The 20,283-nt window shown below is 35.3% G+C and overlaps 2 protein-coding genes across 2 annotated transcripts; both read left to right on the top strand.

The window, feature by feature from the left end:
- The first annotated feature begins 16,908 nt into the window (after nucleotides 1-16,908).
- Nucleotides 16,909-19,551, top strand: LOC136777847 (uncharacterized). Its single transcript, XM_066734435.1, has 4 exons — nucleotides 16,909-17,044; nucleotides 17,155-19,261; nucleotides 19,335-19,442; nucleotides 19,516-19,551. The coding sequence occupies exon 2, from the start codon at nucleotides 17,162-17,164 to the stop codon at nucleotides 18,749-18,751; it is 1,590 nt and encodes a 529-aa protein (XP_066590532.1). The 5' UTR covers nucleotides 16,909-17,044; nucleotides 17,155-17,161; the 3' UTR covers nucleotides 18,752-19,261; nucleotides 19,335-19,442; nucleotides 19,516-19,551.
- LOC136777879 (DNA ligase 1-like) lies at nucleotides 19,225-20,039 on the top strand. Its single transcript, XM_066734460.1, has 4 exons — nucleotides 19,225-19,261; nucleotides 19,335-19,442; nucleotides 19,516-19,659; nucleotides 19,735-20,039. Exons 1-4 carry the CDS (start codon nucleotides 19,225-19,227, stop codon nucleotides 20,037-20,039), a joined length of 594 nt encoding a protein of 197 aa, XP_066590557.1.
- The last annotated feature ends 244 nt before the right edge of the window (nucleotides 20,040-20,283 follow it).

Below are 20,283 nucleotides of genomic sequence, written 5' to 3'. Positions count from 1 at the left end.
GAATGCAACATTACAGCTGGTGTGTACACAAACGGTAGACCTCGACATGTTATACATGAATTTTTTCCGAGTGTTCCGCCAGGTTATAAAATCGCAGAAACACCGAAGAACGTCATTTACTTGCCAGTCATTGGGAAAAGTAATTGACCGTCTCACCTTGCGTATTCTCGATCAGGAAGATCGTATAGTAAATTTCGGAGGTGAAGAAATCACAATTCGTTTACATATTAGAAAATGTTGATTTACAAGAATACTTATAAATCACCGATACTCGATGAGCCTATCAGTCCAACTGCTGCAGCAGGACAGAATACATTGAGTGAAGGTAACGCTGGAGGACAAAATACATTAAGCGAAGGTAACGTTGGCGCATCATTAACAAGAAGAAATATCACCTTTCTACAATCACTGGGTTTCAACGTTAGAAATAAAAATGGATCAATTAGATGTAACCGCTCAACCGGTGTTCGACAATCGCATCACTAAAATAGAAATGCATGCATACAATCCTTATGCAAATGCCTCATTGGGAAATAGTGATGAAATTCGAATTCCTATACAACAGCAAGATTTAATTCTTCTACCCTGTGAAAGTTATCTCTACATTGAGGGAAAGATAATCGTTGGAACCCGTGCTCCAGATGCAACAGCCCAAGATGTCGTAGGACTTGACTGTAATTCCATGGCATTCTTGTTTGATGAAATTCGTTATGAATTGAATGGTATTGAGATTGATCGCTGTAAGAATGTGGGTATTACTAGCTCCATGAAGAATCTCATCTCCTTAACTGCTGAGGAAAGTGCAAGTCTACGTCATTCAGGATGGTTTCTAACAGATCACAGGTCTACGAATCATTTCAACTTTTGTGTACCATTGCAAATGCTGTTGGGTTTTTGTGAAGACTACAGAAGAGTTATAATAAATGCACGTCATGAACTCGTTCTTATTCGAGCACGTGATGATATAAATTCACTACATTCTTCGAGAAAAATCATCAACTCCAAAATTGATTTGCAAAAAGTGCAATGGAGGATTCCTCATGTATCACTGAATGATTATACAAAACTTAAATTTCTACGTTTGATTGAGCAAAACAAAAGTTTAACCATAGCTTTTAGTTCCTGGGAACTCTACGAATATCCACTTCTACCTGAAACACAGAGGCATACATGGGCCGTAAAAGCTGCAACACAATTGGAGAAACCTCGATATGTTATACTAGCATTTAGACAAAATAAGAAGAGTACGCAGCATATGGAGGTGCTTAGATTCAATGACAGTTCTGTTCGTGATGTTAAAGTCTATCTGAATTCAGAATTTTATCCATATGACCGAATTGATAGTGATAGCGAAAAAAACCGTTATTCTGTACTATATGATATGTATGTTAAATTTATCCATTTATATTATGCAGGAGAAAAACAGTCGAAACCAATGCTTAATTACAAAAACTTTGTGGAATACGGTCCTCTCTTCGTCATCGATTGTTCGCATCAAAATGAATCTATAAAGTCAGGCACTGTTGATGTTAAAATTGAGATTGATTGTACTAGAAATATTCCAAGTAATACTACTGCGTTTTGTTTAATTATACATGATAAAATCGTTGAATATAACCCGCTTACTAGTATTGTTAGAAATGTAAGTTAATAGACTAGATTTATATGTATCTTACTAATGTAGTGAGGGATAAAGAAAAAATAAATAAATAAGATATAATAAACATTTATTGATGTCATTCCTTAAAAACATTCCTTACAAACATTTCCAAAATTTATCTTATGATTATCATTGGGTAACTTTAAATTCTAAATTATTGTATCGTCCTCCAACATATAAGATTTTTAATGTATTCGCTGATGCAGCATTTTGAAGTTCTTTGATTAGTTCAGGCGACTCCAGTAATTTCATCATCCTTGAGGGTAGGAAGAACCATTCGTCGGTAGCCAGCTTCGCTATTAATTTCTCTCCATATATGGTCTTAATTTTCACTAATTCAGTGATTTGATACTCCTTATTCTCCTCAAAAGTATTCAGCTTTACGAAAGTCTTAGGTTCGTAAGTTACACTTGCAAGTGCATTGATCTTGGTTAAATCCATTTTTCTGTGAAAAAACATAGAAATTGAGAAAAGAAAAATATTGAAATAGAATAGCAAGAAAAGAGAATAATAATAAAAGAATAATTCTTACCACCCAAAAGAGTTTCTGTGGTACAGCAAGGAAAATATTCGGAATATAGCTTTGCACTGGATCTTTCACCTCCTTGAAGCTTCTAATGAAAACTGACTGACTGAAATTTCCCGATTGCTAACAACAAGGGTTTTAAAAATAGTGGAAGGGATGAGATGCATTCATGGAAGGGGATGAGATGCATTCTTATTGGAAGTTAATATTTGGGTGGTTGGGTATTCTTTCCCGCCTACGAAATTTGCGTCAAACAAGTCGTAACACGTTACAAGCGGTTTCTCCTGAATTCTTTTAATTGCATAATCATGTTGTAGACTTTTCTAAAGTGAACTGGGGAAAATTTGCGTCAAACAGGTCATGACACGTTACCAGTGGTTTCTCCAGAATTCTTTTAATTGCATAAACGTGTTGCAGACTTTTCTTAAGTGAAACGGTAAAATTTACGAGCACATTCCTCTCGATAGCTAGGCATATAAAAAATTGAGAGAATATGAAAAAATCGAGGATTTAAAAGGTCATAAATCAAGTAACAAGTCATGACATGACATGATCTTAGGCGTCAGGTACTCGAGCATATCCGTTCTAGAAGATATCAGCACACTCAGCAATCAGTTCTCCAATCGCTAGAATGGTGCCAATACAGCTTCTTAATGTCTAGGTAAAAGTTGTTTTGCTTTACCCTTCAAAAAAAATGAAGTGCACTGACAACTCTTTCCCTTTCTAATACCTAGCCTGCTTGTTAGATGGATCGTATGATATGCTTACCTGAAAAGCTAAAAATGGCTAAAAGATAAGTCAGGGAAGGCTATAAAAATTCTTAAAACTGTTTTTTTATTCAATAACTAAAGTTTTACTATCAGTTACTCATCCAGTCTCCATGTCTCATCCTCCTCCTCCTCCTCCTCCTTTTTCATCCACATCCTCCTCTTGAAAGCTAGCTTCTCTATAGCCGTATCCCGTGGTACCGCGAATGTATAATTTTAGTCAAACATCTTTTTATCACTTTAAGTAATTCGCTCGTAGAAAGGTAAATGATTTCTTGAATGAAAGTCTAGAGAGGGTCCATAGAAGGAGAAAATAGTGGGAGGGTCTAGGATAGGTTCTGAATGGTCAAATAGTACCCTCTAAGGACATACTATAAGTGAGGAGCTGTAAGGCCTAATAAATTGGTGAACCTGACCTGGGTATAGTAACAGCTAGGACTTAATAAGTTGCCCTATCAAAATATTAATATTTCTGAAATTGATGTTAAATTGTTATTCTCCCCAATAGGGGAGACTATTAAAACTATACCCTTTCATTTAGAGGATATTTTGTTATCCGCTGCATAGGTTTAGTTAAAGCCATGCAAAGTTATAATTCCATGCTCGATGGAAAGTTAATTCCTTGCACGATATCAGCAACTTATCACTATAGCTATCTACAATTTAACTAACGAGAAAAGGGGGGATTGCGGTAGCCACCTAGCGGCAATTACTGGTACTATCAATTAAATTGAACTAGTTCACCCGTGTGTGTAATTACGTAATATTAAAATACCATTAGCGCGAAAGAAGATTACGGAAGGCAGTCACCTAGCGGTGACTACTGGAAGTAGCAATTAACTCAACCTAGTTTATCTGTGTAGCAGAGTCGGAAATAGTTAGGCTACGTAAGGTAACTAACCATCGACTTCGAAGGGTGAAAAAACCTTCCCTCAACTAGGGCCCCGTAGGATAACTAACCAACGGTACCATAGGGTGAAAAATACCCCCTCCCTAACCAAACCCGGTCCCACTATAAGACCTTCCAACTGTGACATAGGGTGAAAAATACCCCCTCCCTAACCAAACCCGGTCCCACTATAAGACCTTCCAACTGTGACATAGGGTGAAAAATACCCCCTACCTAACCAAACTCGGTCCCACTATAAGACCTTCCAACTGTGACATAGGGTGAAAAATACCCCCACCCTCCCTAACCAAACTCGATCCCACTATAAGACCCTTTCCTTCCTCATTCCCACCACTACCATACTAAGAGAGTCTTATCCCCACCCATCCCCCTTCCACACCACAAAACAGCTTCCCCCACTCCCTGTCATCGGAGCCGCATAGCTCCTCTACTAACGGACATCGTCCCATCTTATAAAGTAAAAGTACGACTTGAATTTGGCGAATTCGAAGCTGTTTTAGACACAGGCAGTCCAGTGTCTTTATTAAGGGAAAGTTGCGTTCCAAACGATGTAAAAATTTTAATTGGCACTAATATGTTGACTCTAGAAGGTGTAAATAAAAGTAGAATTAAGATATTAGGTACATTGAAACGAAGCGTAGCTGTAAATGACTGTGAAATAATGGTAGATTTTTATGTAGTACCCGACTATACATTGAATTGTTTTTGTTTATTAGGGCGGGATTATATTTCACACGACAATATTAGAATTGATTTTCATAAAGAAGTTAGTGTTTGTAAGCGACACAAAGAGGATAGTCCTCAGTTAGCCGAAATTTTTAGTATAGATGTTGTTATGGAAGGCGATAGTTATAGCTTCACAGAACTGAATGTAAACAACAACATTTCCTGGAAAGATTCCGAACGGTTAAGAGTTATGTTACAGGAGTATTCAGAGTCAAGTAAAGATAACAAAAACCCTAAGAACAGTTTGGAAATGGAAATTTGCGTTAAGCCGAATCACCAAACGTTTTCTGTTAACCCGCGTAGGCTAGCCGTAGATGAAAAACTTGCGGTTACTGAAATCGTTGATGATTTGTTGGGTCGGGATATAATCAGACCAAGTAATTCGCCATACAGCAGCCCTATTGTATTAGTGAGAAAGAAATCTGGTAAATTCCGAATGGCTGTTGACTATCGCGAATTGAATAAAATTACTTTAAAAGATAATTTTCCTATACCAAGAATCGAGGATCAAATAGATAACTTACGAGATAAATGTTATTTCACTCAACTCGATTTAAAGGATGCATTTCATCAGGTGCGATTGAAAGAATCTTCGATGTTATACACTTCTTTTGTAACGTTTAGAGGTCAGTTCGAATACACAAAAATGCCCTTTGGATTAAAGAATGGACCCTCATTTTTCATGCGTTTTATAAACAATGTATTTCAACCATTGTTACAGCAAAATAAGATTATGATCTACTTAGATGACATTCTAATTGCGACTAAAACAATTGACGAGAATCTGTATATTTTGAACGAAGTTTTAGATTTAATGAACGAAAATTGTTTAGAGCTTAAACTCGCTAAGTGTGCATTTTTGTTGACCGAAATCACCTATTTAGGATACCGCATTGATTGTAATGGGATAAGACCTAGCAGTGAGCATATTCGAGCCATTACCGACTACCCCATACCTAGGAATCTGAGGGAATTACAAAGTTATATAGGTTTAGTGTCTTATTTTAGAAAATTCATAAGACATTTCGCTCTTATTGCGAAGCCGCTATATAATATGTTAAAGGCAAATGCTGAGTTCATATGGAATGATGAAGCGCAACAAACATATGAGACCTTAAAACAAATTATGATATCGGAGCCAGTACTAAGTATATATAGAAGCGAAGCGGAGACTGAACTCCACTGCGACGCAAGTTCTTCTGGTTATGGATCAGTTTTGCTTCAAAGGCAAGGTGATGGTGCATTTCATCCGGTTGCTTATTTTAGTAGAAGAACAACGTCCGTTGAATCGCGTTATCACAGTTTTGAACTGGAGGCATTAGCTATTGTATATTCGTTAGAGCGATTTCGTATATACTGACAAGGAATAAGATTCAAAATTGTTACTGATTGCAACAGTCTTAAACAGACCTTAGAGAAAACGGAAATTAATCCGCGTATACTACGATGGTCATTAATTTTAAGAAATTATGATTATACTCTAGAACATCGTACGAATGACCATATGAAACATGCTGACGCCTTAAGCCGAGCGTACTCCTATTCAGTTTTGATCTTAACAGAAAATACTCTAGAGCGAAATTTGTCAATTTTGCAAGAAGCCGATAATAATGTTAAAAAAATAAGGGATAAGTTAGAGGATAACCAAGACAAAATGTTCGAATTAAGTAACGGATTAGTATACCGTAAATTAAATGGTAAATTACTGTTTTATGTGCCAGATTCAATGGAGAATAACATAATTCGCTTTAGCCATGAGTTATTAGGCCACCAAGGTATAAGCAAGACTTATGAGCATTTAAATCGAACCTATTGGTTTCCCGAAATGAAAAAGAAAATTCAACAATACATCCAAAACTGTATTAAGTGTATTACATATTCCAGTAGTAGTGGGAAGATTGAGGGCAAATTGCATGTTCCTGCTAAAGAAAGCTTACCTTTCAGATGTATACATATAGATCATTATGGTCCACTAGAGAGGGCCAAGAATAGATACAAATACGTTTTTGAGATTATTGACTCTTTTACCAAGTACGTAAAGTTGTATCCAGTAGTTAGCACAGGTGTGGACGAGGTCATTAAACATTTAAAAAATTATTTTGTTTATTACAGTAAACCTGTAAGGTTAATTTCAGATAGAGGAAGTGCTTTTACTTCTAGTAAATTTAAAAAATTCATGAAAGATCATGATATTCTACACACTTTAATAGCCCCAGCCACTCCTCATGCAAATGGTCAAATTGAGAGAATCAACAGATCGTTGACAACTATTTTAGCAAAATGTACACCTACTACCCATATGTGGGATAGCGTATTATCGAGGGTTGAATTTGCCATAAACAATAGTGTAAACCGTGCTACAGGTGAGACACCAGCCAGACTTTTATTCGGCACAAATCAACTAGGCGAAAATGACGATAAATTACATACCTTAATACCCGAGTTACAAGAACCAGAAGTAAATTTAGTCAAAGTGCGGCAAATGGCTGAAAATAAAATAAATTCAACTGCTGCATATAACGAACAATATTATAATAAACGGCGTAAAGAAGCGACTCACTATAAACAAGGTGATCTAATTATGATAAAAAATTATGATGTTACGCCAGGAGTAAATAAGAAACTCTTACCTAAATACCGTGGACCGTATGTAGTTAAAACAGTATTGGACAGGGATAGATATGTTATTTGTGATCCAGAAAATGATCAACTAACACAAATACCCATTGAAAGTATATGTTCAGTCGAAAACATGAAGCATTGGATACAAGGGGAAGCGAATTAACGTTTACGAAATTGATATATTTTATAATCTAAATTATAATACCAGAATTTATGTGAAAATTTTATGTAATTTTGATATGCGTTTACTGCATCTTTATGTAAAACTTATGTAAAACTCTTCTTAGTTAGTTAAGTCTAGGAGTTCCGTTACCTATTGATTGAGGGCAATCAATGGTCAGGATAGACCGAACTGTAGTATCCCGAATAAAGAGCGTGTAGAAATTTGATTCTGCCGCCTAATTCGTCACTGCATCGCTGTGCTACTATTGGTTAAGTTAGGTGAGCATATCCACCAACGGACGCGTAGCCCTGCCAGATGGCGCGCGAGAGGAGACGTTAAGTTAGTTGGTGCTGAGAGGAGCATTGGGACATGTCGTCCATGTTTTATGTATCCCTTATGTATTTTCATATTACTTATTTTTAGTATTAAACCATATTATACATTAATGAGTGGTACTTTATTTGTGACTTAGAATTGCATTGATCGGATACACCACACAGCAAATGTAAGTATAAAATTAAATATGAATATTATCGTTTTCTGCATGTCATCTAAACTTTGAGTATTTAGTTTTGTTCATTTCTGATGCATGCAGCACCAAGTTACTCGTCTTGTAGTCGGATTTTATCAAATACATGACAAAAATACGACCACAAGAGGATGAGTGTCTACGAAAGTGACTATTGCATCAGAAATAATTACAACTTACATATATATTTCGATAAATTTTTCATTGATAGACATGAAATGATACACGGCGTGTGAATAATAGTGTTGGCAGTTTTTAAAATAATAAAAAGATAGCATGTTTGAAAAATAAATAAATTTCTTATTTTATTGTTATTTTTCTAACAAACTTCATTATATTTTTCAGATGTCATACGAGGAAAACTCTTCCTATGCGGGGGCTATTCGACGCAGTAGCCGGAGATCAGCTGGGGGGAGTGCCCCATCACAGGCCCAGCAAGGGCCACCGCGCCTCTCGCGCCAGCGCCACCCGTGCCAGCGCCACCCGCACCTGCACCACCCGCGCCAGAAGAGCCACCGGCAGCACCCGCCCCCGAGGTAAATAAATGTGTTGTATTATATATTTAATATTTAAATTGTTTTTAAATAATTAATAATTTTAACTCCTTTTAGACGCGGGAAGAGATTATCCGCAACTACTTACGGGAAAAGAGGAGGGAGAAAAGGGGGCGGCGTGCTGCTAAGGAAGCAGCCGAAAGGCAAGCTGCAGGAGGAAGGGGGCAACGCCGTCAGTCGGCAAACTAGGGCCGACAGCAGCAGCAACATCAACAACAACAACCTCAGCAACAGCCGCAGCAGCAATTGCAGCAGCTGCTGCCTCAGTTGATACCTCAAGTGCTGCAAAATCGGCAACAGCAACCACTGCAACTGCAATTTGCATTTAACTGTTATAATGGAGTTCAGTAAATGCAAATTGCGGTTGCAACAGGGGTTGCTGTTGTCGAATATAACAAATATTAAAAAATCAGAAAAAAATACATTAAAATTATAAAAGCACAAAGAAACACGTAAAAATTATAAAAACACAAAAAAAACACATGAAAATAGTAAAAATAAATAAACATTGTTAAAATATAATATATATATACAGGGTGTATCACCGAAGGCGCACCAGCCTCGAAATGACCCTAAGAGGATGGATAGCGCGTGGTGGGGGTCGACGCATAACATTGGACGGAGTTAGATAAAGCGGGAGTAATAGATGGAGAAAGGCAGGGCTATTGGGATCTGACACGTGGGCGGAGTCAATATATATAGATATATAGAAAATTCAATATGGCGCAGAAGTGCCTAAGTGTCTAAATGTCTATTGAAATTACAGGAGGGTTATAATGATTTCGATGGAAAATATCTGTACAAACTTTTCTCCCAAATTCAAAAGTTTTAAGGTTTTCAATAATAAATTGCAATTTATTGAAAAATATCCATAAGAATCAATGTAAAACCCGGGCTTCCTCTGCTTTCATTTTTTACCGCTTGGAGCGCTTCAACTATGTCAGATCTCAATACGCTCCTATACCCTTTGCCTATGCCTTCCTCCTTCCCCCATAAAACGTGACACCAATAGTCACAGTCTCTCTCTCTCTCTCTTCTCTCTCCCCGCCGTTTCCATTTCTTTATTTTCATTTACCAGGAGGCGTTTTCGTCCTTTTCTTCTATCAAGTCAATTCTTGCGGATTACTAAACACATTAATTTTTAGCATAAAATTGAAAAGCGTTAGCTATCTTCTCCACACCACCTTGAGGTAGATAGCTAGGCGCGTTTTTTTTAAAGTGGTTTCCCCCGGAGGCCTAATCCACTGGATAGAACTAGCCTATAAATTCTCAAAATATCCCCCTCTTTGTTGAGAACAGATGTTAGCTCTTCGACATCTTAATCCATTCGACTACTTTTTGTGGGGACACATAAAACTTCTAATGGAAAATCGGCGTGAGGGTAGAATGATGGAGGTTCGTGAAGAAATCATTGCGGCCTTCAGAACAATCACGCCGGACATGATGAGACGAGCAACACGCGACATAATTCGAAGAGCTAACCTTTGTTCGCAGCAAAAGGGGGGATATTTTGAAAATTTGTAAGCTAACTTTACTTTGAGTTACCCAGTGGATTAGGCCTCCGGGGGAAACCACTTTAAAAAAAACGCGCCTAGCTATCTACCTCAAGGTGGTGTGGAAAAGATAGATAACGCTTTTCAATTTTATGCTAAAAATTAATGTGTTTAGTAATCCGCAAGAATTGACTTGATAGAAGAGAAGGACGAAAACGCTTCCTGGGTAAATGAAAATAAAGAAATGGAAACGGCGGGGAGAGAGAAGAGAGAGAGAGAGAGAGACTGTGACTATTGGTGTCGCGTTGATGGGGGAGGGGGGAAGGCATAGGCAAAGCGTATAGGAGCGTATAGCCCTGCCTTTCTCCATCTATTACTCGCGCTTTATCTAACTCCGTCCAATGTTATGCGTCGACCCCCACCACGCGCTATCCGTCCTCTTACGGTCATTTCGAGGCTGGTGCGCCTTCGGTGATACACCTTGTATATATATTATCTTTTAGCCGGATTACTTAAAGTCGAGCTAAATTCATGATTGGTGGTATTTCATCAGAGTTTATTTATATTGAGTTGATCAATTCTCATTTATAGTAAACCCAAAAGTACCGTAGAAAATAAAGTCTTAGTGACGTCATTTTTAGGATCTATATTTCAGTCGTTGTTCTGACAATATTAGACATCCTGTAAGACTTTCTAAATGACGTCGTTAAGACATGGGGAAGTGGCGCATAAGACGTCTTAAAAACATCCTTCATACGTCATTTCGAGCTCCCTTAAGACATCCAGTTACAGAATAAGACGTCTTCAAGACGTTGTACACTCCAGAAAATATATTCTGTCCAACTTATAACCAAATGTTTTAAAAGGTCGTACTTCAATAGCGGTCAACACTTTTCCACATCATGCTGGTTACCTGGTCTAGCACCGAGTCCCGAGCAATAAACCGAGAACAATCGAAGAACCCTAATATACCTGATACTCTAATCACTAATCCAAAATTACAATTTTTATATTTATAATCAAATAGATTTGAAATTATTATGACTACATTGCTTGTATTTTTAACATGAAAATGAATCCAAAAATGACGTTATTCGGACTATTATTTCTATATTAGTTATATCTTGCATCTCTCATTTTATTAAAACTTGTTAAAAATCAAATTTATTTTATTCTAATATGTCTATAAATAATCCAAATAAGCATCAATTAACCTGTAGCAGAATCATACTAAAAAATTGAAATTTTTAATTTTATGAGATGATTAATTTTTTCCTTTTTGAAGATAGTATTTTAAAATATTTACATTTATTTGTCAATTATATCTTAAACTAAAATTTATATTTGTTAATTTTGTAATAATATGTTTATGTCCTTTCCAATATTTTGGAGATTTATTTTAACTTAACGCATAACGAAGATATATAGTAAAATTGAATTTTTATTAGAATTTATAGATAATAAAATAGCAACTTCAAGGTATAACTAAAAGAAATAATTGTTCGATTAATGTCGTATTTGGACTCATTTTCATGTTAAAAATACAAGGAATGTATTTATAATAATTTCAAATATGTTTGATTAGAAATACAAAAATAGTAATTTTAGATTAGTGATTGGAGTATCAGGTATATTAGGGTTCTTCGATTGTTCTCGGTTTATTGCTCGGGACTCGGTGCTAAACCAGGTAACCAGCGGGATGTGGAAAAGTGTTGACCTCTATTGCAGTACGGCCTTTTAAAACATTTGGTTATAAGTTGGACGGAATATATTTCCCGGAGTGTACGAACGTCTTGGTGCTGTGTGGGTACTGACAAATGTCGATACAATATCGCCATCACTAGTATGCACTCAGTATATGTATATAATACAGATTCATACTTTTTCTTTATTGTTACTGTGTTGATGTGCAAATAACATGAAAGGTACAAAGTACCTGGAGAGAGCAATTTCTTTATTATCTTTTTATTTATTCTGTATACAATTATGAAATTCGATCAAATTTGTATATTCAATTTTAACAGCTTTTTGTGCTAATTTGAATGTTCAATATTTTCAACAACATAATTTTATATACACTGCAGGCCAAAAGTCTAGGACCACTTGGTATAATTATCAAAAAGACAGGCTCTCCTTTAAGTACGTGTAGTTTGGCAACCCTAAGAGGTAGAACAAATTTAAGGATATCGTCGTGAAGCTTATTAAATTTCGCGTCTTACTGCATTAATTTGACATAGAAATATCTAATGTGTGCCTGTATTAAAGGAAAGGAACATGACAACATTTTTGACGTCTCCATATTTATGGATATCAAATTTCAATTCTTTGCACAGATCATATTAATTGTCTGAGGCATTTGAAATTCAAGTAGGTGAAAGCTTGAATCTTTAGCTTTCATTCAACTTCAAAAACGTTTATAAATTCTTATTAAATCTGCAGTTATTTGATAATTAATGATGTAGTGTTAGGCCAACATTTCCTCCCTAAGCTCTTGAAGCAAATTCAGATCTGTATAAATTATAGGTGCCAAAAAGGGGAACCACGTTTAACTTTTCTTTCATTTGATTAACAACTTTTCTACGGTTTCAAATAAATCAATGCAATGCTTTAATACAGTTAATATATTTATACTTTTATTGATAGAATTGGAACACGTAGTATTATTAGTAATCAAAATAAAAAAATTAAAAGTTGTACCCGTTTGGCACCTATAATTTATACAGACCTGAATTTGCTTCAAGAACAACTTAGCGAGCAAATGTTTTACGGAAAAAATGTTGGCCGAACACTGCTTCATTAATTATCAAATAACTGCGGATCAAATGATAATTTATATATGTTTTTGGTCTTAAATGAAAGCTTAAGTTTCAAGTTTTCATATACTTAAGTTTCAACTTCGCAAGACGATTACTATAACCGGCGCAAGCCATTGAAATTGGACATCAATATAGAAAGAGACATTACAAATTGTATGACATCTCTCTTCTATAATATGGGCATCTATTGAATTTTTTTAGTTCAAATCATTATGGTCGGACGCGGAATTTTATAAGCTTTCCAACGGTATCTTTAAATTTCTTTTAACTCCTAGGGCTGCTAAACCAATCGCACATAAAGAAGAGCATGTCATTCTGACAATTTTGTCGGGTGGTCCTAAACTTTTGGCCTGCAGTGTACATATAATATAATTTTTAAAACGATATATACCAATTTTAATATAAATTGACGAGTTTTCAATCACTATAGGATTCTTAGTGTAATAGTCGTGACACAATTTTCCGAATAATAATACACAGAATGGTTTCAAAGAATATATATGGTCACAGTAATGATCCCATATAGAAATTAGAAAATAAAAAATTCTAAATTTATTATAATAAGATATGCTCAACTTATACTAGAGCCAACTGAACGTGTGTTAATGCCAATTTTTGTAGTTTATTCAAAGCATATTCTAAAACAATTCTATTTAGTGAGGACGTTTACGAAAATTAAACACCTTTCATTGTACATTGATTAGAACACGGCTAAAGTGGTTGAAAGTTATAAACGTATTGAGAATAAATATATTAACCATAAGAAGTTATTTCGTCCTAGTTGACAAAAATGGGTATTTCTTATCTCTGCTGGTACCAACATTCTTTATGTAGCACAGTGAGTGAGGAGTCATTGTAAGGAAAAGAAATATTCCTGTTTTCAACTATAAGTAAAGTAATAAGTTATTATTGGCACAGTATATTATTAAAAATTCTACGTATATTTACTCCCAATTTATAGTCCAAATAATTTATAATTGTTTAATTTAAGTAGTGCAGAAATTTTTCTACAAATCGATTGAAATAGCTAAGCGTTTTATTAAAGAAAACAGATGTCGTATTTTTGTTTTAAAAATAGAAAAATCGCATTCAATATTCTTATTTGTTTTGTTGATGAAGTTACCCTAACCATTTTTTATTGGAAGCAGTGTTTATAATATAATCTGCAGTGTCTTGTAACGTAAGGGTCTGTTCCCTGTACTTCTAACCCAGTATAGGTTATTTTAGTAATAAGAAGAATAGTTAGAAATAAGAAATTATAAGAAAGGTGTTGAATTGGCTGTTTCGACACTGGGACTTCCGGTCACTTGGCGGAGCACGAAGCTCGAGATCGTTGCTCAATGCTGACACCCGAGATTCCCGGTTGGGTGCGTCAATGCTCGGACGACGATCAACGACCTGACCTAGTGATACGTAGGCTGGAAGGTGTTGCGAGAAACAGGAGGTCTTGTACCACCTCCGCCAAAATTTTCGCATTTATAATCCGCACCGACCGACCAAATTTCAGTTATCCTGTATGCATCTCACTGCCGGGAGTCGCGTCCGAACATTACGGAGCAGATAGCTCAACACTTTTTTTCGCCCGGCCAACGAAGTGCTGGTAGTTTAAGTATTAAATTAATTGTAACTCGTATCAACGCGACTTTAGAAATAAACAAATACGATTTAAACCGACAAACTTTTACGACGACTACCGCAACCATACAACCTGCCTAATCTTATAACGACCACAGCTGTCCAGAAATTAGCCAACATCTTACGACAACCACTGCGAACCATACAACAAATCGAACCGTAAGATAAACTAGAGATAGAATTGCCAGTCACACACATCTGAACTCTAACGAAGAGGCATTTTCTCTTCTATTTTAAATATCACGAATCCTCCTGACATTGTCGATCTTTCGCCGCTCGAAGACCGACGTTTTCATTGTATCGTCGGCTCTGTTAACGCAATTCAGCAGTGTCTCTCCTGACCCAATTATATTTGGTAGCCACTCGAGCCACACTGCTTTGCTGACGCAGCGCCTAACGTAACAGTCTAAAAAATCATAACTATAATTTTGCTGAAAGACCTGTATAATGCACTGACGATATATTCAGTATACTTGATTTGTACTAGATTTTCTGCTGCATTGACAAGGATCGATAATTAAAAACCTTTCTAGTAAATGTATAACGTATTGTCGTTGGTGCTCACAATTTATTATGAGATCTAACGCGAAATCAAACCTGCTATGATACCGGGTTAAATTGAAAGAGACATTTATTTTAAGTTACAACAATTGCCCAAGTAAAATCAAATTCTTATTTCACGTTACTATTTAAAGGTCAAGGATCGTTACTCAATGTAAGCGGTCTCTTATTAAAGGAGCTAGCACAAATAATTATTTTTCAGTTTTATATTATAATGGTAAAAAGTACCTATTTGTTTCTGGATTTCTTAAAGCTTTAGAGAATATACTAGGACTCTTAAAAACTGAAAGAGGGAATATCTTTCTAATATCAGTAGTGTAGCTATGCCGATACTGGAAAAGTGGCGAGGGGGCTGGTGGGTGCGGCGCGCGGGGGGGGGGGGGGGTCCCCGTCGCGAGAGGCGCGAGGTGTCCCCATTCCTCTGACGTCATGCCCCCCCCCCCCCCCCCCACTTGGTTAGCATATGAGTTCCCCCACTCCGCTGAAGTCACAGTAATTTTTTAATTGCTTCACGAACGTGTCACAATTTTGATATAAGTTTAGGAACTGCATTGACCCCCACCACTTATGAGTCCCTCCACTCTGATGACGTCAGGGCATATTTTTTTAATTGCTTTAGGAACTGCTGTAATTTTTAAGAGAGAGAGAGAGAGTGAGTGAGTGAGAGAATAGCGGTCTCGGATGTGCTATTCGGCTGAGCATAGCGTTTCACGCTCGCCGCGACCTAAAATGGCTACAATCATCTTTTAAATATTTTTTCTATATACAATTGTCTTTTCTTCTTCTTCCATGGAGAGCGTTCCAGGAGAGAGAGAGAGAGAGAGAGAGAGAGAGTATAGCGTTTCACGCTTATCTGGACCGAGTCCATTGTTCTAACACGAGGTAATATACCTCAACTATACCCCACTACCTTATAGTTTGGGGGTACCCATGTGACGTCTCCCATCTTACATGAAATTCCTATAGTGGAGCTGTGGATGGGTGCGCTCATTCTAGTTTGTGCACTTGGACCGAAAACGTATCAGGGATTATTACTATTTAAAAAAAAAATGTACGAACAAATCTACGCCCACATGTACGATTTTTTGTGGTATTTAAAAAGAATAAATCCAGATAAGAAGCTTTTGGAGAAAATCAGAGACCGTAAGTTACGACAAATTAAATAATATTTTTTTGGTTATAACAAATAAAATAATATATATTTATTTTTTGAATTATCCGCTTACAATACTTTTTAAGGGATAAAATTATTGAAAAGGAGCATAAAAAAACATTTGCGTGAGGGAATTGTAATCAGGAATGCTCAATGGGAAGAAGAGGTGATGCGTATTTTTAATTTCCAAGAAAATTTTGATTTTTATGGAATCCGTTGGATGCAGGAAGGTGTTTGGGGGTCACCCAACCTCCAACACGAGGACCCTAATAATGAGGAAGGGTGACCTCCAATTAAGGTAAAAGTACCTATTATGGAACACTCTCTTAATCGTGACCCCTTCATGGAACGGTATAAAACATAACGAAAAATAGTATAATCACCATGCAAATAAGCAAATGTAAAAATTGTATAGATATTTACAGATAATTATATATAAGAATACACAAGCAATAATACTGTTATATGATAACAATTCTTTTAAAAAATACGTTGAGTGTAGCGCGCTTAAAAATCCGTAAAATTTAACATTAAGTTGTGAGTGGGGGGTGATAATTACAATTTACATAGTTCATTTTTACTTCTTAATTAAAACGATTTTACGACCCATATAAGACTTAATTGGTAATTTACATGTTATAGATTTGATTTATTTTTTGTTATTATCAATCTGAAATAGATTTTTTTTAAATATATAGCTGTTTCATAATAGATACACAATATTCGCTATAGTACGTATTTATGGAACGAGGCAAAGACGTGTTCCATTTCCACGTACCTATGTCTACCTCATGTACCCATGGATGAAACACGTGACGAAAAAGACCTCGGACACTGATTTCTGGAGAATTTTTTATGTTTTGGGTGTAAAAATTTTACTAAATTTTATGCAGTGTTTACATATTATAGTATTTACATGTTAGAGAAAAGTAAGTATATAATTTATATTCATAATTGTAATTTTCAAGCAAACCGAAAAACTAACCTATAAAATGTACTACGAGTAAAGATAATTTTTATGTTTATAATTTAATTATAGATTTACAATGCCTGCAAAAACTGAAAAGAAGAAGAAAAAATGTAATAGTGTTAAAAAAGTCAAGAGTACTGTGAAAAGTGAGGTTAAATTTGGAGTAAAAAGCAAAGTTATCAAAATTTCTGAAAAAACTGGTTCAAAGAGAAATGTTTCTAAGAAAAAAGTAAAAAGAATTCAATATGCACCTGAAGACTTAAAAAAGGCTGTACTTGATGTTGAGAAAGGAATGTCATACCGGAAAACATCTAATAAATATGGTGTACCTGTTACCTCGATACACAGAGCTATGAAAAATCAGGACCAAGCCAGCAAAAAAAGTGGACCTCCGACAGTCTTATCGCCTAATGAAGAGAGTGATATCGTTCAATGGATATTGTATCGAGCCGAGCGAGGATATCCAATATCAAAAACTGAGCTCCTGGACGCAGTGCGAAAATATGTGACTTTGCTTGATAAGAAAACTCCTTTTACTAATAGGAGGCCTGGTCGTCGATGGTATGAAAGCTTTCGCAAACGTCATAACAATATAAGTTTAAGGACACCCCAGCATCTTACCTTAACTCGTGCTTCTGTAACAGAGGAGGATCTACGTGATTGGTTTAGAGAGATTGAGGAATATTTAAGAAAAAAAGGTTTAATCGACATTCAGCCATCCAGGGTTTTCAACTGCGATGAAACCAACATGCAATTGATACCCAAGTCAGAAAAAGTACTGACTGAAATAGGAGCAAGATCAGCATATAAAATTGTAGATGGTTTTGAGAAAGAGAGCGTCACTGCTCTTTTCATGTACAGTGCTGATGGATCACGTGCTCCTCCTATGCTCATGTTCAAATACAAAGATAGTGTTCCAAAGAGCATTTCGAAGAATTGTCCAGTTGATTGGGGTATCGGAATTTCGGAGAATGGCTGGATGACGACAGAAACTTTCTATGAATATATAGCTAATATCTTTTATCCTTGGCTATTGAAAGAAAACATTGAATTTCCTGTGATTATTTATCTAGATGGACATTCTTCACACGTGACTATTCCACTAGTGAAATTTTGCCGAGAAAATCGAATAGAGTTAATTGCTCTTTTTCCCAATGCGACTCACATCCTGCAACCATTGGATATTGCTCTGTTTCATCCCTTCAAAGATTTGTGGCGTAAAACAGTTTTAAAATGGAAAGCTGAGAACAATCAGTCGAGACTAAAAAAGGAGCACGTTTCTAAGGTTTTAGCCGAAACTTTGGCTTGTTTTACAAATGAGAAAAAAATTATTCAAGGTGGATTTCAAGCTGCCGGTTTGATGCCATTTAATCCTAATGCAATAGAATATAATATTCTAAACAAAAAAAAAAAGAAAAAAGTGAAGAAGCAAGAAGATGAACCTGAAAGTCAACAGGCAGTTACAGTTGCGCAGACTGAAACCAAATCACAACATATGCAGAACTTGGAACAAAATCTACCACACGAATTACTACAAGCCTTTCGAGAAGCAGAGCAAATTGGATTCTGGACCAGAGACGTGGAGAATATTGGATTATTCAATTATTGGTTCAAGCAAAAACAGGCGACCAGTGCTAGTAATCATTATACATTTATGATTATCTAATATTAAATTTTTACAATTCCATAAAATTAGAATAATATATACAAATCAATTTAAAACTATATTTAAAAATATTTAGACTATATATACAAATTGATTTTTATTATCTTGATTTATTTTAAATAACGATATGGTTCTTTTTTACACCTTTAGATAAAATAGTGAAAACTAATCCTACAATTAAGAATATTCAGTGTTTTAACAATCACAAAGTTATTGTATTACATGACCCGTTACCTCCAAATGTGAGTGTAGAAAGTTGTAAGAATAAAAGCAATGATGTCATAATATTAGAAGTAGATAATAATATTGAAGATGTGGAATTAAATAATATTTTAAAAGATAGCAGTTTAAGTAGTATAATTTTGGAGCCGAACAATGTCACGAATGAGAATATTGAAGAAATAGAGGTTCCGTTGACTAATGAAACTTATCTAAATGTTAATAATGTTGCATCTGTTAACTCTGACGAATCAATGCCTCTACATTTGGAAAATCAAATCAACGATAAAGGTTTGTACAATATGCTAGAAAATTCACCTATTTCTATACTTAAATTTATTCATTCCTAATAATTTTGTTTCAGAAAATATTGACAGTACTTTAGAAGTAAATGCTAACCCGACTATCATTTCTTCTTCATTAATCTTCAATACGGAACTTCCAAAATTAGAAAAACAAATCAATGACAGAGGTTCGTACAATTTTTTTTACAAATTTGCTTAATTATATAAATAATCATAGTTAATTGCATCTATTTTTTACAGAGTCATATGAAGCATTCCAAAGTCCTACAATCGAAATGTCTCATCCTGTATTGCAAGAGAATTTTCAAAGATCGACTAAAACTGTTAACAAAGAGTCAGACATTACCCAAACAGACGATGAAAATCAAGAAAATCAAAATCCAGGTACGTTATTTCAATTTAATTTTGTGGGACTCCAACATATATATGCAATTTGTAAATGAGTTGATAATTTTTCAGATAAAACTGATAATAAAAACGAAGCAAGCTTTTCTATGGCTTTCACATTGCCAGTTGAGTATTTACCGAAAAAAAAACGCATTAAATTGGAAGGCAAAGGAAAATCAAAGCTCCCTTCAGTTGGAACCAGTGATATGTGGTGGAATACAGAAATGAAAAAGGAGCAAGCCAAAAAGGAAAAGCAAGAACGAATTTTAAAGAATAAACAGTTAAGAGAAGAGAAAAAGAAAATAGCAGAGGAGAAGAAGAAGTTGCAAGAAAAAATGAAGGAAATCGCAAAGAAAATTAAGATCGAAAAGTTATAGAAAAGAATTCTGTTAAAATTTTTAATAAGAATGTTCGACGTTTCAGTGATACGATTATAGTATTATATACTCAAAATTGTGGATAAAAATGTTTAAATAAATTAATATGCTAGTTTGTTTTATAATATTTGTATTTTGTTCAACAATGTTTTGAAATAAAATAAAAAAAAGTAATGTTTCAAGTTAAACCCTTTCTAAAAATTCAATTTTATTATTTTATTTTTAATAGGCATTTAAAAATTGT

The sequence above is a fragment of the Prorops nasuta genome, unplaced genomic scaffold, assembly GCF_024137725.1.
Source record: "Prorops nasuta isolate Cenicafe-Biocafe unplaced genomic scaffold, Cenicafe_Pnas_1.2 PNAS00012, whole genome shotgun sequence".
NCBI classification, from domain to species: Eukaryota; Metazoa; Arthropoda; class Insecta; order Hymenoptera; family Bethylidae; genus Prorops; species Prorops nasuta.
Note: the sequence above shows the minus strand (reverse complement) of the source record. Positions and strands in the feature narration are given on the sequence as shown.

Coding starts and splice junctions, on each gene's coding strand:
- LOC136777847 (XM_066734435.1), top strand. CDS start 17,162: ATGCCTGCAAAAACTGAAAAGAAGAAGAAAAAATGTAATAGTGTTAAA.
- LOC136777879 (XM_066734460.1), top strand. CDS start 19,225: ATGCCTCTACATTTGGAAAATCAAATCAACGATAAAG. Junction 19,443..19,515: donor AAAACAAATCAATGACAGAG/GTTCGTACAATT, acceptor TATTTTTTACAG/AGTCATATGAAGCATTCCAA. Junction 19,660..19,734: donor TCAAGAAAATCAAAATCCAG/GTACGTTATTTC, acceptor ATAATTTTTCAG/ATAAAACTGATAATAAAAAC.